Source organism: Heteronotia binoei, chromosome 9 (assembly GCF_032191835.1).
Source record: "Heteronotia binoei isolate CCM8104 ecotype False Entrance Well chromosome 9, APGP_CSIRO_Hbin_v1, whole genome shotgun sequence".
NCBI lineage: Eukaryota > Metazoa > Chordata > Lepidosauria > Squamata > Gekkonidae > Heteronotia > Heteronotia binoei.
Genome location: NC_083231.1, coordinates 8,784,114 through 8,808,287, shown reverse-complemented (window position 1 = coordinate 8,808,287; position 24,174 = coordinate 8,784,114). Strand labels below are relative to the sequence as shown.

General features: G+C 48.0%; 1 protein-coding gene across 1 annotated transcript; it reads left to right on the top strand.

Moving 5' to 3' along the window:
* Positions 1-4,082: 4,082 nt before the first annotated feature.
* On the top strand, positions 4,083-19,165 carry SMIM20 (small integral membrane protein 20). The gene is made up of 3 exons (XM_060246212.1): positions 4,083-4,328; positions 14,040-14,095; positions 18,693-19,165. Exons 1-3 carry the CDS (start codon positions 4,220-4,222, stop codon positions 18,696-18,698), a joined length of 171 nt encoding a protein of 56 aa, XP_060102195.1. The 5' UTR covers positions 4,083-4,219; the 3' UTR covers positions 18,699-19,165.
* Positions 19,166-24,174: the final 5,009 nt, after the last annotated feature.

The following is a 24,174-nucleotide window of genomic DNA, read 5'->3' as shown; positions in this document are numbered from 1 at the left end:
CCTAGCCCTAAACCCCCCTCCCCCTGTTCTCCAGGGAATATCATGTTATCAAACCGACTGAGAAAAGATAGGTATCAGAGACTACCTCCAATCACAAAAAAAATCAAGTAAAAAATGTGCATGAATGCTGGCTGATGGGCTGTCAGGGGCTTTCCTCTCCCTCCTCTAGAAAGGGTTCATGGGGACACCAGGTTCTACTGACATGAGGACAGAGGCGATCCCAATGCAGTTATTCAAAGCAAATGAGTCAAGACCTATTCAAACAGATGAAAAATTTGGAATGAGCGCCTCCCTCTCTAGTTAATCTCTGTTGGACTTTGGCTGGACGGGGGGGGGGGTGGTAGGGAAGAAGGGGGGGAGCGCCTCTGAATCCCAAGAGTCGGCCACCCACCCACTTATACAGCCCCAGGGGCCAGGGGAGGGTGCCGGATCGGGCCCTACCACCCATCTCCAAGGCGACTGATATCCCCTCAGCGCAAAGCGAGAATGAGGGGGGGGGCACTTCCCATCCTCCAGCTTTCTCCCCAGCGGCAGCGGGGTGCCCTGGACATCGGGGTGCAACTGTGGGGTGCCGCAGAGCTCTCCTTTCCCGCTGCTCTCCAGCACGATCCTCAAAACACCTTCGCCACCCATCCCCTGCCTAGCCTAGTCCTAACCCCCCCCCCCCCTCAACACCCAGAGGACTTCAAAATGGCAGAAACAGAGCGATCAAAACTGCCCTTTCAGATCTGAATGCCCTTGGCAGGAAAGAGGTTCCCCGTCCCTGTGCCAGGGTGACAAAAGCCCTTCCTTTCTGCTGAGAGAAGCAAAGGATGTGGTTTTTCCCCAGGGAATATCATGTGATCAAACCAACTGAGACAAGATAAGAATCAGAGCCTGCCACCAATTATCAGAAAAGTCAAAGAAACATCAAAAATGAGCTCAGGTGAGACCATAAACATTAGGACAGAGGAAAGCGGGGAGGGAGCACTCCAAGTGCCCTTTCAGATCTGAATGCCCTTGGCAGGGAAAAGGTCCCCCACCCCTGCCCTAGGGTGACCAAAGCCCTTCATTTCTGCTGAGAGAAGAAAAGAATGTGGGTTTTAAATTTTTTATAGAATATTCCTATCCACAGGAGGAGGCCATGGAAGGCCTCGATTTTTGCTCACAACTAAAGAACTTTGGAGGGACCAACACAACTGCCACCAATGAGAAGACCTGAAGATACTGGCAGAAAGGGAGGGGGACCTATAGAACCTCTTGTTGAGGGTGAAAGAGGAGAGCACAAAAGAAAGCTTGAAATTCAACATGAAAAATCTGGAATGGGCGCCTCCCTCCCTAGTTAGCCTCTGTTGGTCTTTGGCTGGAGGGGGGGTTGGGAAGAAGGGGGGGGAGCTCCTTTGGGTCCCAGGAGCTGCCCACCCACCCACTTAGATAACCCCAGGGGTGGGTGCCGGATCGCGCCCTATCCCCCGTCTCCAAGGCGACCGATATCCCGTCAGTGCACAGCGAGAACGCGGAAAAGGGGGCCTCTTCCCGTCCTCCAGCTTTGGGGGCTGCGGGTGCCCTAGACATTTCGGGAAAATATCAAAGTCAACACTCAGAATTGTTCACTTCCCAGTGAAGCAGAGAAATAACGAGGTCCGCACAGACTTACTAGGGTGAAGCGAGGTTTACTTTATGGTACCATAAGCAGAACCCAGTCGGGCATGGGCCCCAAAATGACTGAGTTACAATCATTCTACATACAGACAGCTTTATTCGCACCGAAAACAAGCAGGCCCTCTCCCCCACGTGACCCGGGGCGCTTCCCGCTCGAGCTGCACGTGCCTTTCGCAAGCCTGCATTCATACTGCGCGCTTCCCCCGCCCTGTTGACCCCTGCAGGCAGGGCTAGTTTTATTGAATTTGCACCTCTGATGGAAGATGACTGGCTTTTATAAGGGGGGGGGAGTCAAGATTCCATGGAAGTGGGAGGAAGAGAATGCCTACACTTAGCCCCCTCCATCTAAGAGAGCCAAATAGGGCTGCTTCCAGGAATGGCAACCTCCAGGTGGGACTAGGGTTGCCAATCCCCAGGTGGGGGCAGGGGATCCCCCGATTTGGAGGCCCTCCCCCCGCTTCAGGGTCGTCAGAAAGCAGGGGGAGGGGAGGGAAATGTCTTCGGGGAACTCTATTATTCCCTATGGAGATTTATTCCCATAGAAAATCGTGGAGAATTGATCCACGGGTATCTGGGGCTCTAGGGGGGCTGTTTTTTGGGGTAGAGGCACTAAATTTTCAGTATAGCATCTAGTGCCTCTCCCCAAAATACCCCCCAGGTTTCAAAAAGATTGGACCAGGGGGGTCCAATTCTATGAGCCCCAAAAGTAGGCGCCCCTATCCTTCATTATTTCCTGTGGGAGGAAGGCATTGAAAAGGTGTGCCGTCCCTTTAAATGTGAGGGCCAGAACTCCCTTGGAGTTCAATTATGCTTGTCACAGCCTTGATCTCGGCTCCACCCCTAATGTCTCCCGGCTCCACCCCCGAAGTCTCCTGGCTCCACCCCCAAAGTCCCCAGATATTTCTTGAATTGGACTTGGCAACCCTAGGTGGGACATGGGAATCCTCTGGAATTCCCACTCATCTCCAAGCTAACCCTTTTTCAAAAAATGAGTGCTTTGGAGGGTGGATACTGTGCCATTGTACCCCACTGAGATCTCTAGCCTTCCCAACCTGGCACCACTCCCAACTCTCTAAGAGTTTCCCCACCTGCATCTGGCATTTACCTTACTCCCTCTGCCAGGGGAGAGCCGGCAACCCTATTTTTCACCTTTCCCAGGCTCGGCCCTCAATTTTGCAGGCATTTCCCAGCCTAGAGCTGGCAACTCTAAGTGAGACCCAAGTTCTAAACTTACCCAAGGCACCCACTTGCAAAGTCAGTTCTGTGTTACTGAGTTGTAAAACGGAACGAAGTTCGAGTCTGGCGGAACCTTTAAGACCAACCAAGTTTCATTCTGGGTATAAGCTGTAGTGTGCCTGCACACTTCTTCAGATACGTTTTTTCTTATCGAAATAGAGGGGCACCAAAGAAGAGGTACAAGGACACCTTGAAGAAATCCCTTGGCACCTGTCGCATCAACCATCACCAGTGGTCTGACCTAGCCTCAGATCGCAAAGCATGGAGGCACACCATCCACCAGGCTGTCTCTTCCTTTGAGAACGCACGCATAGCTGGTCTTGAGGACAAAAGGAGATTGAGGAAGAATCGCACTGCTACAGCACCAACCCCAAATCAGACTTTTCCCTGCAGCCACTGTGGCCGGACCTGCCTGTCCCGCATTGGTCTTGTCAGCCACCAGCGAGCCTGCAGCAGACGTGGACTACTGCACCCTTCTTAAATCTTCGCTCGCGAAGTCAAACCGAGAGAGAGAGAGCATGCACACTTCTTCAGATACGTTTTTTCTTGTACCCAGAATAAAACTTGGTTGGCCTTAGGGTTGCCCGGGGGGGGGGGGCGCAGAGGATCCCCCAGTTAGGAAGCCCTCCCCCCATTTCAGGGTCATCAGAAAGCAGGGGTGGGGGAGGGAAATGTCTGCTGGACACTCAATTATTCCCTATGGGAGCCATAGGGTATTAAGTTGAATTGATCTGGGGGGCTGTTTTTTGAGGTAGAGGCACCAAATTGTCTGTATAACATCCAGTGCCTCTCCCTAAAATACCTCTCACGTTTCAAAAAGATTGGACCAGGGGGTCCAATTCTATGAGCCCCAAAAGAAGGCACCCCTAGCCTTCACTATTTCCTATGGAAGGAAGGCATTTAAATAGGTGTGCGGTCCCTTTAAATGTGATGGCCAGAACTCCCTTGGAGTTCAATTATGCTTGTTACAACCTTGCTCCTGTCTCCACCCCCAACGTCTCCTGGCTCCACCCCCAAAGTCCCCTGATATTTATTGAATTGGACTTGGCAACCCTAAAACCAACACGGCAGCCGACCTGCATTGATCTTAATACGGGGAAATTAGTTTCCCGACGGCGTCCACAAGAGGGCAGCAAAAGACCGCAAAGCCTGCAAGGAGGGGGGGGTGAAAGAAGGGACAGTTTTCACGCCTAACTTCCGCGTGGGCCGGGAAAGAGCGTCCCACTACCGGTTCACCTCCGTGACCCGGAAGAGGAAGCCGAGGCGCTCCGTGCAGGGGGCCAAAGGGCGGGGCCAAACGCGGCGGAGGACTCGCCTTTCTGCTCCGTTTCCCCTTCTCCTCATGGCGCCCCTTCACCGGACCGCCCTCATCTTCGGCGGCTTCGTGGCCGTGGTGGGCGCGGCCTTCTACCCCATTTACTTCCGGCCGCTGATGCACTTGGAGGAGTACAGTAAGTCCCGGCTGCGACTGCGCAGGCGCGAGGGGCTCCGCCGCGGCCCTCTCCCCCACGTGACCCGGGGCCCTTCCCGCTCGAGCTGCACGTGCCTTTCGCGCGCCTGAAGTCACCCCGCGCGCTTCCCCTGCAGGCACGGCGAGGGCCAGCTTGTCTCCTCCCCGATGGGTGGGTCTGGTCATCACGCAGGTTGCAAACGTTCCGGGTTGATTTGTATGGAGGCTTGCCAGGTCCAATGCAAGAAATAGTTGGGGACTTTGGGGGTGGAGCCAGGAGCAAGGGTGTGACAAGCACCATTGCACTCCAAAGGGAGTTCTGGCCGTCGCAGTTAAAGGGACCACACATCATTTAAATGCCTTCTCTCCGTTGGGAATAATGAAGGACAGGGACACCTTCTTTTGGGGCTCATAGAATTGGACCCCCTCGTCCAATCCTTTTGAAACCTGGGGGGGTGTTATGAGGAGAGGCACCAGATGCTATGCTGAAAAGTTGGTGCTTCTACCTAAAAAAAACAACCCTCCAAAAGCCCCAGATACCCATTGATCAATTATCCATTATACTCTATGGGAGTCGGTCTCCATAGGGAATAATGGAGTGCCCAGCAGACATTTCCCTCCCCCCCCCGCTTTCTGATGACCCTGAAGCGGGGGAAGGGCCTCCAAACGGGTGGGGGGTGGGATTCTGCCCCCAACTGGGGATTGGCAACCCCACTTGTATGTGTGAACTGAGTTTCAGGGATCCTCTAGCAGTCATGGTATGTTATTTATTGTTGTTGTTTTGCCTTCTTTGCTAAAGCTCAGAGTGGACTAGAGAGCATAAATCGGGGGTGGGGGTGGCCAAACTTGCTTAACCTGAGAGCCACATAGAATAAATGTCAGATATTTGAGCGCCATAAGGAAGGAAAGCAAATAGATGGAGGAGGGAGAGGTGGAAAGAAAGCAACTTTAACTTTAAAAGCAGTCGCCAAGCTGCCGCTAGGAGATGGGACTTAAAGAGAGGAGTGCCTTCCCCAAGTTGGCCAACGCAGCTGTGGGAGCTTCAAGAGCTGCAGAATATGTGTGAAAAAGCCACATGTGGCTCCCGAGTCACGGTTTGTCCAACCCTAGCACAAATCAGGGCAATCAACAGATGGGGCGTTTATTTATCTTTTTTTTTTTAGTATAAACAATTTTTATTAGTAACATATGGTAGTAGAACTATATCTACAACTTATAAAAAGCTTAAGATAAAAAAAAACATCATTCTACCCCACATCTTACTTTTCTCCCACCCCTCCCCCCAATAATTGACCCCCGCCAGTGTTATTTTTTTTTTAAAAAAACAGATATTAAAGGTACCTTTAACTATCAAGAAAAAACAAAAATTGATTAAGAAAAAGATCCCCCCTTCAAAAGTTATATTCTTGTCTTAAAGGTCTTAATCTTCAAAAATTGTCCAATGTCCTTTTATTTTCCACTCTTTTTCTACATATCTTCTGAATTTCTTCCACTCCCGATTAAAAAGTTCTAAATCGCAGTCTCTTAGTTTTCTTGTTAGCTTGTCCATTTCACTCCATGACATAACTTTTATAGTCCAGTCCCATTTTTCTGGTATTTTTTCTTGCTTCCACAACTGCGCATACAATGTCCTAGCAGCTGAGAGCAAGTACCATATTAAAGTTCTATCTTCTTTTGGAAATTTTTCCATTTGTAATCCCAGCAGAAAAGTCTCTGCTTCTTTGTTAAATTCATATCCTAGGATCTTAGATATCTCTTGTTGAATCATCTGCCAAGTCGACGAAGTCCTCTCAACTGTACGCCCTACAACTTGTGACCTTGACCCATGCCCCTCCTGGCTAATTAAATCCTGCCAGAGGGAGCTTAGATATCCTATACGGGATATCGTAAATAGATCCCTCTTGGAAGGGCAATTTCCAACATCTTTGAAAGAGGCCATGGTCCGCCCTCTCCTAAAAAAGAGTACAGCAGATCCGGCCGAATTGGCAAACTACCGACCGGTCTCGAACCTACCATTTTTAGGTAAGGTCATAGAGAGGGCAGTGGCGTTACAGTTGCAGAGTTTTTTGGATGACACTTCCGCCTTAGACCCTCACCAGTCCGGCTTTCGTCCAGGTTATGGGACGGAGACAGTGCTAGTCGCCTTGGTGGATGCCCTCCAGCGGCATCTGGATCGAGGCGGCGTGGCGGTGCTGATATTGTTGGATCTGTCGGCCGCATTTGATACGGTCGATCATCAGCTACTGGCCCGCCGGCTCGCCGACGCGGGGATTGGCCTTACAGTGGCTTTCCTCCTTCCTCGAAGGACGGGGACAAAGGGTGGCCATTGGGGGGGAGCGGTCCCGGAGGCACCCACTAATATGTGGGGTGCCACAAGGGGCAGTTCTTTCCCCGATGTTGTTTAACATCTATATGCGCCCCCTTGCCCAGATTGCCCGGAGGTTTGGGCTTGGGTGCCATCAGTACGCCGATGACACCCAGCTCTATCTACTAATGGATGGCCGGCCTGGCTCCGTCCCAGAAAGCCTGGACCTAGCATTGCAAGCCGTGGCAGGTTGGCTCAGACTGAGCGGGCTGAAGTTGAATCCAACGAAGACAGAGGTCCTTTGCTTGGGTCGCGGTCCCCTGGGAAGGGAAATCCCCTTACCGGTCCTTGACGGTGTGCAGCTTAAAGCGGCACATAGGGTCAGGAGCCTGGGGGTTCTTCTGGAGCCTTCATTATCGATGGAGGCACAGATAGCGGCTGCTGCCAAGTCCGCGTTCTTTCATCTTCGACGGGCGAAGCAGTTGGCCCCCTTCCTGGAGCGCCGTGACCTAGCAATGGTGATCCATGCTACGGTCACCTCGAGACTGGACTACTGCAACGCCCTCTACATGGGGCTGCCCTTGTGTCGAACTCGGCGGCTGCAGCTGGTGCAGAACGCGGCGGCTAGGCTGTTGTTGGGGCTCCCAAGATGGGAGCACATACAGCCGGGGCTGCGCGGGCTGCACTGGCTGCCAGTGGTATACCGAGTTCGGTACAAGGTGCTGGTAATTACCTTTAAAGCCCTATATGGCCGAGGACCTACCTACCTGAGGGACCGTCTCTCCCCACACGAGCCCCAGAGGGCACTGAGGTCATCTGGGAAAAACCAGTTGAATATCCCTGGGCCAAGGGAGGCCAGACTGAAGGCCACCCGGGATCGGGCCTTCTCTATCGCCGCTCCAATGCTATGGAACCAACTCCCTGAGGAGGTGAGGGCCCTAAAATGTTTAGATCAATTTCGTAGGGCCTGTAAGACCCACCTTTTCAGGATGGCCTTCAACTAGTGACAGAATCAGTGACAAAGCTAGTTATGCTGCTGGAAATGTTCTATAACGCCACTCTGTTATGTTAATTTTAATAATTTATAACTGTTTTAATTATGCTTTTATGTTTTTATTATGTAAAACCGATGTAATGTATCATTATGTTGTGAGCCGCTCTGAGCCCGCTCCGGCGGGGAGGGCGGGATAGAAATAAAAAATTATTATTATTATTATTATTATAAAACATTTTAGCTCTTTCACAAGTCCACCACATATGGTAGAAAGAACCTTCATGCTTTTTACATTTCCAACACCTATCTGGCATCTTATTGTTCATCTTTGCTAATTTTTTTGGAGTCATATACCATCTATACATCATCTTAAAACAGTTCTCTTTAATACTATGACATGTTGCGAGTTTCATAGAGTTTTTCCACAGATATTCCCAAGATTCCATCTTTATTTCTTTATTTACATTAATTGCCCATTTTATCATTTGAGATTTCACTACTTCATCTTCTGTAGTCCATTGTAAAAGTAATTTGTACACTTTTGAAATTAATTTCTCATTATCTCCAAGCAGAACTCTTTCCATTTCTGTTTGCTCTTTCCTTATTCCTTCAGCTTTGATATCATTCTCCATCAAGCTTTTTATTTGTTGCATTTGAAACCAATCATATTTATAATTCAATTCTTCTGCAGTTTTCATTTCTATTTTCCCACTTTGTATTTTTAGTAGTTGGTTGTATGATAGTTGTTTTTCCTTAACTGTTTTGGCCGTTAACTTTATCACTTCAGCCGGCACTATCCACAAAGGTCTTCTCTCATCGCCATATTTCTTGTACTTTATCCACACATTTAGTAAGCTGCTCCTTATATAATGGTGAGAGAAAAGACCGTCCATCTTCTTTTTCCCATAATACAAGTAGGCATGCCAGCCGAATTTTTTCCCATGGCCTTCTAACACTAGAAGTTTTTTATTTAATAACGTTATCCATTCTTTCAACCATACTAAACAAATTGCTTCATGATACAGTTTCAAATCTGGTAATTGAAACCCACCTCTCTCTTTTGCATCTATCAGGACTTTCATTTTACTGATGCAGATCCAAGATGAAAAAGATTTAGAAGGACTACAAATAAAAGGGTATACCTATAAATATAGAGCATTTGCGGATGATGTAATGTTTATAAATGAAAATCCCTTACAAGCTACACCGTTGTTGTTAACAAGAATACAAGAGTTTGGGGAGTTGGCGGGACTTTACATAAACAAAGAAAAATAAAAAATTTTATGTAAGAATATGCAGAAAAATAGACAACAAGAACTACAAAGACTAACGGGTTGTGAAGTTACCTCTAAGGTAAAATACCTAGGGGTAGAGATAACAATGAAAAATATTGATCTGTTTAGGAACAACTATGAAAAGCTCTGGCGCAAAATAGAAGAAGATATGCTAAAGTGGAACAAGCTCAATTTGTCATTGTTGGGCAGAATAGCTGCAGTAAAAATGAATATCTTACCAAGGATTATGTATTTGTTTCAAACCATCCCCATTGTGAAAGATGCTAAGCAATTTGATAAATGGAGAAGAAAAATCTCGGAATTTGTGTGGGCCGGGGGGCGTTTATTTATCTTTTTACTTACGTTATTTGTAGCCCATGTTTCACTTAAATGGAGACCCAGGATGCCTTACGTTGTTCTCATTGGCTGTTTTATTCTCATGATGACCCTGTGAGGTAGATCAGGTATCTGAAGAAGTGAGCAGTGACTCACAAAAGTTCATCTTCTGGCATAAATTTTGCCAATCTTTGAGGTGCCCCTGGACTCTTGCTCTTTTCTCCTGTGAAGTAGGTGAAGCTGAGAGTACGTGACTGGCCCAAGGTCACCTAGCAAGCTTCCATGGGATGAATGAGGATTGGAACCTGGGACTCCCAAATACTAGTCTGCAACTTTAACCGCACTGGTTTACTGACATTGAATAAGCAATATAATATGAAGTCAAGTCTGAAGTATATTAGTAATTGTTTTTGGATGGTGAAGAGTAGGATTGTGGAATTATTTGTGATAGTGAAAAATAGTTCCAGAGCTATTTTTGCTTCCTTATGGCAGCAAAAATAACCAGGAGGGAACATTAAAGGCTAGCAGGATTTTTTGCCCACCATAAATTTTAGTGGACTGGTGCCCTCTTCATTAGGAATAAAGTAGGAGTCCAGTAGCAACTTTAAGTCAAACAGAGTCTTATTCAGAATGTCAGCTTTCGTATGCATGCATCAGACAATGGAACGGGGTACAGAGAGCAGAGCTACATATAACTGGTGGGCAGTGGTTAAGAATGCAAAATGGTACAAAGTTAGAATCCAATGGCAAAATAGTGAAATTAACAAACTGAAAGGACATTTGGTCTGGACAGCATTTTTCTGGGAAATTAATTTGTTATCAAAGATTTCAGGTTTTCACGGCTGGTAACATCATTAGGGTTTGTAGAATCTTTCAGGATCAAGTGCGTGTTCTACTGGAGAAAGTTTTCCTTCCAGACGTTGAATCTTTCGGGATCAAGTGCCGTGAGAACGAAACGTCTGGAAGGAAAACTTTCTCCAGTAGAACACGGCACTTGATCCCGAAAGATTCTACAAACCCTAATTAATTTGTTAATTTCACTTTCTGATGAAGTACCGTATGCACACATAGGAAAGCTTACATTCTGAATAAGACTTCGTTGGTCTTAAAGTTGCTACTGAACTCCTACTTTGTTCTGTTGCTTCAGACCTACATGGCTGCCCCCCTGGATCCAGGAGCAAAGATTGTTAGAGTCGTTTTAGTGTAACGTTTCGTGGACTAGAGCCCACTTGGTCAGGTGAGTGCTGAAGTTGGCTGTGGTCCAGCAATCTGTACCCTGGAATAAAATATTTTTTAAAGATGCCTTTGAGCTCCTATATTTTAACATCTCACTCTCCCAAAATACTGGAGCTCAAGGGCATCCAATTAAGCTGATGGGCGGTAGATTCAGGAGGAACAAAAGGAAATCCGACTTACACAGTGAGTGATTAAAATGTGGACTTTGTTGCTGGAAGATGCTGAATCAGACTCTTGATCCATCAGAGTCAGTACTGTCTATTCGGGGCTGGCAGCAGCTCTCCAGGGTCTCTGGCAGAGGTCTTTCACATCGCCTCCTGCCTAGTCCTCCTAACTGGAGAGGCCGGGATTGAACCTGGGACCTTTTGCATGCCGGTGGCACCTGCAACCAACCAAGTTTAAACAACAAAGTTTATACCCAGAATTAAACTTTGGCCGTTTTCGCACAGGGCTTACCCCGGAGCGACGTCCCTCTTTACCACGCAGATTTCGCACCAACTGCTCCGCAGAACCCGGAAGAGCCGCGGCTTTTGCGTCACAAATGTAAAGTTGGTTTTTGGCAGTTTACATTTGCGACGCAAAAGCTGCAGTACTTCGCGGCTCTTCTGGGTTCTGCGGAGCAATTGGTGCGAAATCCGTGTAGACGCTGCACGGTGAAGAGGGACGTCGCTCCGGGGTAAGCCCTGTGCGAAAACGCGAAAACTCAGAACTATCCAAATTCTTTCTTTCCATAATTGAATTTAATTTTTTCTCGCCTAGGACCAGCAGAGGGCGCTTCTGTTTGCTCAGATTTTTTCTTAGGGCTTTTTCTGGTCCGGGGAATAGGCGCTGGTGAGGGTTGAGCAGAATTTCCCTGCGTTTATTCAGTCAACAGATAATACTTAAGAAATAACATTTAGACAGCGAGGGAGCAGCAAGTCATGCCTAGCTGTTCCTTTGGATCCCCCTTAATAGGGTTGCCAACCTCCAGGGAGGACCTGGAGATCTGCTGTTACAATTGATCCCCAGACTTCAAAGTTCAGTTTTCCTGGAGAAAACGGCAGCTTTGGAGGGGGGGACTCTATGGCATCGTACCCTGCTGAGGTCTCTCTCCACCCCAGGCTCCACACCCCAGATCTCCAGGTATTTCCCAGCTCAGTTGGCAGCCTTACTACTCATTAGCACAATTTGGGAGGGGTGTGTTACAGAAGGCTGCAGTCAGATGGGGAGGAAGGGGAGTCGCCTATCTCTGGCACAGAGGCTGCCGACCTTTTCTTCAACAAGAGTTCACTTCTGAGTAATGAGAAATCCTTAACCCCCCTCCCCCCGGCACAGATGTGCTACTGAGTTGTGTTCTGTCCTAGAAATAAAGAAATAGGAAGAGCCCCAGAAATGAAGCTGTCGGCGGAGTTCCCTCTGAGCTGAGTTAGTGTGAGCTCGCTCACCGTTTCTTAGCCTCCGGCTCACACATTTTTGTCCTAGCTCAGGGAAAGTGGCCCCAGAGCAAGCTAACTGATGCAGTCGCTTACAGCTTTAATGCCAGTCGGTCACCAAGTAGCATTTTTGCTCACATGACTCCACAGCTTACAGGCAGTATTGGCTGTCAGCTAAGCAATACAGATTAAAAACCTTTATGAAATCAGACCATTTCGTGTTCTTTTGCAAGGTCTTCTAGTGCATGGGGTCCCCAACCCCTGGGCCACAGGCCTGTTAGCATCCAGGCCGCGCAGCCCCGCTGCTCCCCCCCCCCCATGGCGCCTCCTCCTCTCTCCGTTTTTACAAGTTTAAGGCCGGGGAAGGGGTGGCGAAGCACCTCCGCAGCTCTTTAAAGGCCAACCCCCCTGCCAAACAGCTGATCGGCGGGGGAAACGGGGGCAGCAGCAAGCGACCCTGAAAAAGCCATGCTGCCGTTGTCTCCTCCCCACGCCCAGGAAGGAAGTGGGGAGGAGGCAAGGGCGGCGCAGCTTTTTCAGGGGGTCGCTTGCCGCTGCTCCCATGGTTTCCCTTGCTAATTAGCTGATTGGCAGCCTTTTAAGAACCCCGGAGGCGCTTCACCACCCCTTTCCTGACCTTAAACTTGTGAAAACAGAGAGGGGAGGAGGTGCCGTGGAGGGGGGCTGGGAGGAGGAGGCACCAAAGGGGGGTGAGGGGAGGCCGAATTCGGTGCCCTCACCCTGTTGGCCCTGGGGCTGCGTGGGCAGGGCCAAAAAGGTTGGGCGCCACTGTTCTAGTGGGTTCACTTTGGAGCAGCCAGCAAGCTTCTTGTACCTCACGAGCTTCCTGTTGGAGACGCTTCCTGTAGCATGGCTTTATTTGCACTGCTGGGAGTTCAAGCCACACTTCTAATGTGGAAGGACCCGTGCTTTTTATTTAGCTGTTATCTGAGTCTTAAATATTTCTTTCAGCCGTTTCAGTGCCTGTGGTTACTTTCTCCCCTCTTCTGATGATAAAGTCCAGCATTGACCAGGGCAATCTGAAGAGAAACCAGAGTATGGCACTGACCGGTACCTAAACCGGTCATTCCCAAATGGTGACCTATTAAATAAAGATGCGCCAGAGGCCAAAGGACTTGCATGCAAAGTATCTGCTTGTATCGATGGAGAATACGTCTATCAGGGGCTACTAGCCATGGTGACTAAAAGGGAATCTTCTCATTCAGAGGCAGTCAACCTCTGAAGACCAGTTCTAGGAGGCAGCATCAGGGAATGGCCTCGGCCTCTTCTGTTGGTTGTCCAGGGTAACTGTGTGAGGCAGGATGCTAGACTGGATGGACCGCAGGTCAATTCCAGCAGGGCTTTTCTTCTTGTGATGACTACTCTGTTTGAACAGTGATTCTGCCATCTTTCCTTCTGGTCACTCCCTATTGTCCTTCTGAGACTCTGCACTAAGCACAATCAGATTCTTCTGAGTGTAGAGAGAGAGAGTGGGATTGCCTGCCTTCAGAGGACGCATATCTAGGACGGCGACTTGCATAGAAACATGGGAAAAGCTGGGGCGGGCAATTCTGTCAGTATCTTCTGCTGGGGACCTTCTAAACCAAGCATCCCATCTTCTGGTCAGAGTGGGTCAACCAGGGGTGTCAAACACGCAGCTCAGGGGCCAAATCAGACCACCAGGGAGGGGTCCTGTCAGGCCCACGAGCAAATCAAAAGTAGGTTTGCAACTTACAGATACAGCACCCGGACAGCATACTCAAGATTGCTACAGTACAGACATCGTCTCCAGTTTTTGATGCAGTAATTCAGAACGAGAGGTGTCAGTTATCAGAGACAATTAAATATGCAAAATATTGCAAGAGTGCTAATTTTTTAAGCATCTTTTAAGTTTAAAAAAATCTTTAACTGTGTTTGTCTGTGTCAGCTACCTGGCATTACATTTTATGAACGCACATGGCCCAGTCTGCCAAAGTTTCATTTATGTCAGATCCAGCCCTCATAACAAATGAGTTTGACACCCCTGGGGTGAACAGTTGAGAGGTCTGTTTTGAGCAGGACCTGGCTTTGCAATAACCTTCCATTTTTTGCTGCGTCTTTGTGAGCACGTGTGTTGAATTAACGAGACTGACTTCAGCATTTCTGTGTTCCTCAGAAAAGGAGCAATCGATGAACCGAGCTGGTGTTATCCAAGAAGAAGTTCAGCTCCAGGTATCTCCATAAATACTCACTTGTGAGGGGGGGTGTGTGGCCCTTGCTCTGAACAGTCTGATCCTAAGCGGGCTTACTCACAAGTAAATTGGATTGATCCTACCCCTATGGTATCACTACTCCAAGCACAGTTTGAAGGTTCCTTTGAGCCACTTAAGTTGGAGGAAACCTCCTTGGAGGATGGTTGAACTTAACATAAGAGAAGCCATGTTAGATCAGGCCAATGACCCATCCAGTCCAACACTCTGTGTCACACAGTGGCCAAAAAACCCCATCAGGAGGTCCACCAGTGGGGCTAGAAGCCCTCTCACTGTGCCCCCCTGCAAGCATCAAGAATACAGAGCATCACTTAAGAACATAAGAGAAGTCATGTTGGATCCAGCCAACGGCCCATCCAGTCCAACACTCTGTGTCACTCTGTGGCCAAAAAAACCAAGTGCCGTCAGGAGGTCCACTAATGGGGCCAGGACACCAGAGGCCCTCCCACTGTCCCCCCCCCAAGTACCAAGAATACCCCTCTGATCTGTTTAGGATCCCACCCAAAATATGCTCCAGTACACTTTTTAATATGCAGCTAAAGGGATTTCTTAGGGCTGTTTCCTATTAGTTATTTTGCATGTAGATTATGGATATCCGAGTATTTTGACCCAGTCGTGGGCCAAAAATAAAAGGCGCTTGCAGGTATTTTTAATTTTCCTTCGTCCTGTAATATGATCAGAGACATGCTATTCACGTGCATTTTAAGGAGAAACAGGCCAGAACAAGTTCTACATGAGCCATTAACATTTGTCCTGCAACATCAATTCTTACTACTCTGGCAGGGGTTTTTTTGAGCAGGGCGCAGTTCCAGCTGCTTGGCATCAGGGGGTGTGGCCTAATATGCAAATGATTCCTGCGGGCTTTTTCTGCCAAAAAAAAAGGTGTTCATGTTCAGTTTTATAAGAATTAGCCCTCTTTTGCCTCTTGAATGGCATTTAAAATATTTTGAATTGCATTGGTATGTTTCAGGTGACAACTGAGTTTGAATTAAATAACGCTGAAGTAATGTTATCTGCATGTACCAACAGAGAGATTTGCCGTAGGCCAGCCCCGTGGCACAGAGTGGTAAAGCTGCAGTGCTGCGGTCTGAACTCTCTGCTCACGACCTGAGTTCAATCCCAGCGGAAGCTGGGTTCAGGTAGCTGGCCCAAGGTTGACTCAGCCTTCTATCCTTCTGAGGTCGGTAAAATGAGGACCCAGCTTGCAGGGGGGGAAGTAGATAACTGGGGAAGGCAATGGCACACCACCCCATAAAAAGTCTGTCATGAAAACGTTGTGAAAGCAACGTCACCCCAGAGTTGGAAACGACTGGTGCTTGCTCAGGGGACTACCTTTATCTTTACTTTTAGCTGTCTTCTGCATAAACTTAGAGAGCCACTTTGGTATAGTGGTTAAGTGTGCGGACTCTTTATCTGGGAGAACCGGGTTTGATTCCCACTCCTCACTTGCAGCTGCTAGAATGGCCTCGGATTACCCATAGCTCTCGCAGAGGCTGTCCTTGAAAGGGCAGCTGCCGTGAGAGCCCTCTCAGCCCCACCCAACTCACAGGGTGTCTGTTGTGGGGGAGGAAGGGAAAGGAGATTGTGAGCCACTCTGAGACTCTGAAATTTGGAGTGGAGGGGGGGGTATAAATCCAATATCTTCTTCTTAAAACAAATGTTTTTTGGCAAACAGTCCCTGTATAGAAATTTCTTAGAAAAGGTATTGATTTTCTTGCGCCGTACAAACCTAATTTTGTTTGTTTGTTTGTTTATTAGCTGATCTCTTGTGGAGCTGTTTGTAACTCTCCCGGAAAATCCTCATAAAAACCAAGCTTTCTGGAAATCCAGAATACCCTTGTGGTTTCTCTCGCTTAGACTTCTCTCTCTCCTTTCTTGCCTCCTGTTGCTAAGTTTATGCAGAAGCCAAGCAGACTAACGTTTTTGAAGAGTGACCGCTTTAAAACAATTGCTAACCTGACACTTGGACATTCTGTAGATTCTCTCTGGGGTCGAGAACCAGTTTTTCACACAACCATTTTCCCTAGAGGCCGGGAGATAGAAGAGGGAACACTGGGCTCCATTTAAAGAACCAGATTGTAACCCAGGGGTGGCCAAACTGGCTCAGGAGCCACATGGGGCTCTTGCACACACATTATGAGGCTCTTGAAGCCCCCATCACCCCATCAGCTGGCTTGGGGAAGGCCTTTCTCTAAATCATTTCCCCAAGCTAAGCCCGCCAGTACCTTGGAGAATGCGTTTAAATTAAAGTTGCTTTCTTTCCACCTCCCTCCCCCATCTATTTTCCTTCCCTCCTTCCTTCTCTCAAACATCTGACATTCATTCTATGTGGCTCTTACGTCGAGCAAGTTTGCCCACCCCTGTTCTAGCCCTGCTGGGCAGACCGCTGCGGTCATGGGGTGTGGCCCTCCTGTCTCTGCCCATGTCGAAAGCATGCTGAGCTTCTCTGTAGATACCAGGAGGTTTCTCTCTTACTCTCTTAGGCTGCATCTGGGCAGCTGCTGCTGGGTAAAGGAGGAGGACAGTGGCGTGTAGGTCTGTTGGGAAGAAAGTCCCAGGGGAGCACGCAGAAGGCTTTGTAGAAGGGTGTATGAGAGGACCGCAGTGTTGTTTAAAACTAATCTGGTGATAGAAAAGAGCAAGAGCCCAGGAGCCCCTTCAAGACTAACAAAATTTGTGGCAGGAGAGGAGCTTTCAGGAGTCACTGCTCACTTCTGTAGATGCCAGTAACTTATAAAAGCACCTACCGTTAACATGCAGGCGACAGCTTCTTGCGCAAGGTTTTTTGCTGCTGCCTGTAAAGTTTGTAAGGATGTTGTATGCAGTACTTTAGTTTCTGAAAATTGCTCATCTAACTTATAACTGTCTGTTTTTATTTTGTTTTTACATCCCATTTAACCGATTGGCCACTTTTAAAATTCTGAGTGGTGTGTATAATGATCTGTGCTAGTTGTATACTGTAAGAAATGAATTGAATTGGACAAACAGGGACCTACCGTGCCACTACATTTGGTGATCTTTGACGATGGTTAATCTTTAAAGAAACTATATATGGATTACAATTTTTTTTAAAAAATAGGATTATTGGGTTATAACTTTTTCGTTTACTTGCTAATGACTAAGAAGATCTACCATGAAGATGGATTGTAATTATAACCTTGGGGTTTTTTTGGAGAAAGATTCTTTAATAGATAGAGTTTATTACCTTATAACAAACTAAATTAAATAGGAATATGGAGATGTTTGTTAAGGGGGTAGTTACTGCTGGGAGTCACCAAAAGGGGGGGGTGGGGTGGAGAAAATGTTATATATGTGTATTAACATTTAATGACAAATGATAACATACCATTACAATATATTACATTATAATAAATTGTTTTTGTTTTTGTTTTTTAAAAAGGAATTCACTGCCACAGGAGGTGGCGGCGGCTACAAGCATAGCCAGCTTCAAGTGGGGGTTAGATAAAAATATGGAGGAGAGGTCCATCAGTGGCTATTAGCCACAGTGTGTGTGTGTGTGTGTGTATATATATATATATTGGCCACTGTGTGACACAGAATGTTGGACTGGATGGGCCATTGGCCTGATCCAACATGGCTTCTCTTATGTTCTTATGTGACACAGAGTGTTGGACTGGATGGGCCACTGGCCTGATCCAACATGGCTTCTCTTATGTTCTTATGTGACAGAGTGTTGGACTGGATGGGCCATTGGCCTGATCTAATATGGCTTCTCTTATGTTCTTATGTGACACAGAGTGTTGGACTGGATGGGCCATTGGCCTGATCCAACATGGCTTCTCTTATGTTCTTATGTGACGCAGAGTGTTGGACTGGATGGGCCACTGGCCTGATCCAACATGGCTTCTCTTATGTTCTTATGTGACACAGAGTGTTGGACTGGATGGGCCATTGGCCTGATCCAACATGGCTTCTCTTATGTTCTTAGGAACTGCTCTAATGAATCGTAGCATCATAGAATCATAGAGTTGGGACCTCCAGAGTCATCTAGGCCAACCCCCTGCACAATGCAGGAAACTCACAAATATCTCCCCCTAAATTCACAGGATCTTCATTGCTGTCAGATGGCCATCGAGCCTCTGTTTAAAAACCTCCAAGGAAGGAGAGCCCACCACCTCCCGAGGAGGAAGCCTGTTCCACTGAGGAACTGCTCTGTCAGGAAGTTCACAGAATCATAGGGACCTCCAGGGTCCTCTAGTCCAACCCCCTACACACAACACCTCCCCCTAAATTCACAGGATCTTCATTGCTGTCAGATGGCCATCTAGCCTCTGTTTAGAAACCTCCAAGGAAGGAGAGCCCACCACCTCCCGAGGAAGCCTGTTCCACCGAGGAACCACTCTAACGGTCAGGAAGTTCTTCCTCATGTTGAGCTGGAAACTCTTTTGATCTAATTTCAACCCACTGGTTCTGGTCAGGGCAAGACGGACGTCCTTTGAGCGAGGGATAGTCAAAAGATGTTGATTGGCCGTCATTCAAACATTCCAATGCCTTTTTAAAAACCCGTTGTTTTGTCTGTATATGTTTTGTACCCATAGGACTGAAAGTCTGGTCTGATCCATTTCGAAGAAAGTAAAGACCTCCGTGGGCATTGCCTCGAGGATGGCTACCTTTCCCTTATCCCAGCGATCACGCACCACGTTATTTTAATCCGCAAAGATAATGCAGAACATATCGGCGAGTTGGGTTTGTTTTGCAGCGTCAGTTTACATAACGTAGGTCCCGGCTATCCAGCGGTAGCGGAGCAAACAGCATCGAATGTTTTCTTCAAAGCAGATGGAATCTGTTTTTGCTGAAGAAAAGGAAGGGGGGTTGCTTTTGGAAACTGGACACAGTCAGAGTATTTTATGCAACTGGTGTTTCTATAAATACGTGCGGATTAGCCGAGTATTTGCAAAGGAGAAGAGCATTGCCTCCGGGCCTGCACAAATGATGTTTTCATTCAAACCGGATGTGTTCTCCGATTTACCTGTCTCATAAATAAAAACAGAACAGATCATATTAATATGCATTTGGCTTCAATGTGAAGTTGGTGTAAAAAAAAAAAAAGGTAAAGGTAGTCCCCTGTGCAAGCACCAGTCGGGTGTTATCACGGGAGACTTTTTTTACGGGGTGGTTTGCCCTTGCCTTCCCCAGTCCTCTACACTTCCCCCCCAGCAAGCTAGGTCCTCATTTGACCGACCTCGGAAGGATGGAAGGCTGAGTCAACCCAAGCCGGCTACCTGAAACCAGCCTCCGCTGGAATCGAACTCAGGTCGTGAGCAGAGAGTTCAGTACTGCAGCTTTACCACTCTGCGCCACGGGGCTCTTTAAAAAGTTGGTGTACTTGGAAGCAATTCTTACTGAAATTACTGGTGCTTGCTTCAAAGTGACTGAACGGAAGTTAAATTCTTTGAGAGGAGGCCTTCTCATAGCAGAAGGTGCAGGCTTTGATTCCCTGGGGAGAAAAAACTAAATTTCAGTTACCTTCACTGCTTCTGTTTGGGGAAAGCAAACGGCCCTGTTTTGTGTTGATGAGGGGAATGTTTAATCTGTTGTGGGCAGAATGTTTTTCTCTTGACCTGTGAGCATATCGTTCAAGAACATAGTTTTGGAACAGTGGGCTTAACTCATAGCTGGTGGTCAAAACTTTTGTATGATTTTGTTACAAACGTGTCTTTTTGATCCTGGAATCTTCATGGTGCGGTTTGTATAGGAAACCTGGTAAGTTGTATTTAGAAAAATCGCCAAAAGGTTGAAAAAAGGAAGAAAAACCTCATTGTAATATAATTCATATATTAGGGTATGTAAGTATCTGTTTCTAGCTATGCACATCTGTGACCAAAATCGATGGATTTTGGTGCAGTTTTTAATATTTACAATTTGATTAAAGTTTTTGTGATTTAATATCATTTTTGCTTGCTTTGCAATCGATGCTGTTATGTTTATAGACAAGGTTTTTCTTCTCTTTCCCAACCCCTTTGCTTACCTGGTTTATTCTGTGTTGAAATCACACACATGCACCCCCATTTTGTTCACTTCAGCATGTGCCCGTAGGTGCCATGGGGTCTGCTAATACCTTTTCTGGAGCCTGTCAAGTGTTTTTAGGAATTGGATGGGGCTTTTGCACAGCTTCCAATTGACCACTGGAGATCTGATTGGCTGTGCAGCTGTCGCCACGGCACAAGGATCTACACCATGTTCCTGCTCTTGAGCTCTGTCAGTCATTTTGTGGCTGTTTCCGCCTCCCGCAGCGGGTTTCGCCATTTTGTTGCTGTTAGGGTTGCCAATCCCCAGGCGGGGGCAGGGGATCCCCCCGGTTTGGAGGCCCTCCCCCCGCTTCAGGGTCGTCAGAAAGCGGGGGGAGGAGAGCGGAACGTCTGCTGGGGACTCTGTTCTTCCCTATGGAGATTTATTCCCATAGAAAATCATGGAGAATTGATCTGCGGGTATCTGGGGCTCTGGGGGGCTGTTTTTTGGGGTAGAGGCACCAAATTTTCAGTATAGCATCTAGTGCCTCTCCCCAAAATACCCTCAAAGTTTCAAAATGATTGGACCAGGGGGTCCAATTCTATGAGTCTCAAAAGAAGGTGCCCCTATCCTTCATTATTTCCTATGGAAGGAAGGAACTGAAAAGGTGTGCTGGCCAGATGTGATGTGATGGCCAGAACTCCCTTGGAGTTCAGTTATGTTTGTCACAGCCTTGATCTTAGCTCCACCCCCCAAAGTCTCCTGGCTCCATCCCCAAGGTCTCCTGGCTCCACCCCCAAAGTCCCCAGATATTTCTTGAATTGGACTTGGCAACCCTAGTTGCTGTGCTTACAATGCCGTGTCGGAATTCCAAAGGTATCCATAGGCTCAAGAAGATTGGAGATCCCTGGTTTAAACCATTTTAAAACTTCCGTAGCCTTGGATCTGAAGATGCACAGCTAGCTTCCTTTTGCGATATCGGAGCCGCTCTTGTCTGCAGTCTGCGGCTTAGAGGCCGTAAGTATGTGGGTTGCTGCCACACAAGTTCTATCTAAAAAGCACAAGCTTTGTAATAAAGCTTGCGCTACCTTATGGCAACTGGGCGGGAGGTTTGGGGGTGGGGCCGTGGGGCTGTGATGTTTTATACACTGTTAAGTCAGTTCTGGGGAAAACAAAACTGACACTGTGGTAAAGCCATAGAGTTTTTGGTGATTCCTAGAGCTACCCTCCATTTCCAGGCTTTTCCAAAACATTATTATCAGTTGTAGGCAATAGGGGGCCGGATTTCCTTCCCTGACTAGGGAACTGGCAAGCCTCTAGGAAGGACTTTGCTTCTGTGACTGCATGCGTGCTAGATAACACGGGGGTGGTTCCAGCAGTCCTAATCTTACTCCAACAAACAGCTGCTTAAATTGGAGGCAGGTTTCAGATTTTACTCAGTGGAATGATAAGAGAGGGATAGAAGAAGACTGCAGATTTATACCCCACCCTTCTGTCTGAATCAGAGACTCAGAGCAGCTTACAATCTCCTTTATCTTCCTCCCCTACAACAGACACCCTGTGAGGTAGGTGGGGCTGAGAGGGCTCTGACAGAAGCTGCCCTTTCAAGGACAACTGCCAGAGCTATGGCTGACCCAAGGCCATTCCAGCAGCTGCAAGTGGAGGAGTGGAAAATCAAACCTGGTTCTCCCAGATAAGAATCCGCAAACTTAATCATTACATCAAACTGGGCTCTCCTACTTTGGATCCACCCTACGATGTATAAATACGAATAATCAAAGCACAGAACCCAGGGTTTGGGAAGAGAGGCTTGGTGGATCAGGCCCATATGTGCTTCTAAAACTGGCAGGTAGTTTTGCAAAGGGAGTTGGTTTCTAGGGGAGAGATGAGCACAGAGTTTGGCATGAGGCCAGATCCAGTAGCCGCCGGTGAACTGGCGAGAAAACAGTTATCCGTCCCAGGGACAAGATAAGCCAGACGCGTATCAGCAAAACCTACTCAAATAGTTTAGAGACTTCTTTGAAACCGAAAAAGGAGCCCATTCCGCTTGTGTTTGTTTTTTAACCCAGAATGGCTTCGGGGAAGCTTGCTTTCTCCCGTTGCCCTCTAGCAATGATTAACGGCCATCTTTCCCAGAACTGTGTACAGTCAACCTGACATCAATTAGGCCCCTACGCAGGCCCATGTAAACGCATCCGCCCAGCCCACCCCAGACTGCAATAACATGTTTGGCTAATGGGAGGTCAACCGGTATTGGGAAACGTAGCCTTTCTGAACTTCTTTGGAAGCAGCAGGTGCTGCCAGGGGGGCATAGAAGAAGAAGAAGACGACATTGGATTTATATTCTGCCCTCCACTCAGAGTCTCAGAGCGGCTCACAATCTCCTTTCCCTTCCTCCCCCACAATAGACACCCTGTGAGGCGGGTGGGGCTGGAGAGGGCTCTCACAGCAGCTGCCCTTTCAAGGACAACCTCTGCCAGAGCTATGGCTGACCCAAGGCCATGCTAGCAGGTGCAAGTGGAGGAGTGGGGAATCAAACCCGGTTCTCCCAGATAGGAGTCCGCGCACTTAACCACTACACCAAACTGGCTCTCAGTAGAGTGGGCTAAATTAACGGGAAGAACCAAAGCTGTAGGCACCAGTCATGATGATAATGATGATACTGGCTTTATATCCTGCCCTCTACTCTGGGTTTCAGAGTGGCTCACAGTCTCCTTTATCTTCGTCTCCCTCAACAGACACCCTGTGAGGTGGGTGAGGCTGAGAGAGCTCTTACAGCAGCTGCCCTTTCAAGGACAACTGCGAGAGCTGTGGCTGACTCAAGGCCATTCCAGCAGGTGCAAGTGGAGGAGTGGGGAATCAAACCCGGTTCTCCCAGATAGGAGTCCGCGCACTTAACCACTACACCAAACTGCCTCTCCATTCACACCCTTGGCTTTCTGACTGGTACTGGCAAGTCAGTTGTTTTGAATGTGTGCAAAATGTAGGGAAGCCAGCCTCCGGAGGGGGCCTGGGAATTTTCTGGAATGACAGCTTCAGCTCACAGAGATTGGTTTCCTCTGGAGAAAAGGGACGCTTTGGAGGGTGAATTCTATGGCATCGTACCCCACTGAGTTCCCTGCCATCCCCAGGCCCCATCCCTATATCTTCAAGAGTTTCCCAACCTGGATCTCGCAATCCTACCCCAACATGGTTGCCGTTTCCAGGTTGGGAAACTTGTGGTGATTTGGGGGTGGAGGCTGGGGAAGACAGGGACACTCTATGGCAGAAGTCAAACTTACCATGGAGCTTTTGGCCAAATACCAGAGCGTCGCCCTCACGTCCCAGACGTGATGATGTCACTTCAGGGTCACGCAGGCAGTGACGTGGAGGCATCACTGTATGTCAGGTGGGGCTCCCTGCTGCTCTTCGCAAGGCCCTCCATTCCCCACCAGTTGCCAAGAGGGACCGGACAGCTCACAGCGGTCCCCAACCTGGTTAAACCTGTGCTTTTGGGATTTTTAAAACATGTGTCGTAGGGTTGTCACTCCTCAGGTGGCAGGGGATTCCCCCGGTTTGAAGGCCCTCCCCCCACTTCAGGGTCATCAAAAAGCAGGAAGGGGGAGGAAAATGTCTACTGGGCACTCCATTATTCCCTATGGAGACCAATTCCCATAAGATATAATGGATAATAGATCCATGGGTATCTGGGGCTGGGGGGCTGTTTTTCGAGACAGAGGCACCAAAATTTCAGCATAGCATCCAATGCCTCTCCTTAAAAGACCATCCAAGTTTCAAAACGATTGGACCAGGGGATCCAATTCTATGAGCCCCAAAAGAAGGTGCCCCTATCCTTCATTATTACCAATGGAAGGAAGGCATTGAAAAGGTGTGCGGTCCCTTCAAATGCGATGGCCACAACTCCCTTCGGAGGTCAGTTGTGCTTGTCCCAACCTTGCTCCTGGCTCCATCCCCAAAGTCTCCTGGCTCCACCCCCAAAGTCTCCAGATATTTCTTGAATTGGACTTGGCAACCTTAAGTCGCTGCAGTAAAATGGCTGCCATGGGGTGGGAGGAGAGACCAGCCATAAAG

Bases quoted from the DNA above. Each gene is read 5' to 3' on its own strand.
- SMIM20 (XM_060246212.1), top strand. From the start codon at position 4,220: ATGGCGCCCCTTCACCGGACCGCCCTCATCTTCGGCGGCTTCGTGGCC. The intron at 4,329-14,039 runs GTAAGTCCCGGC...TGTGTTCCTCAG, and splicing joins GATGCACTTGGAGGAGTACA to AAAAGGAGCAATCGATGAAC.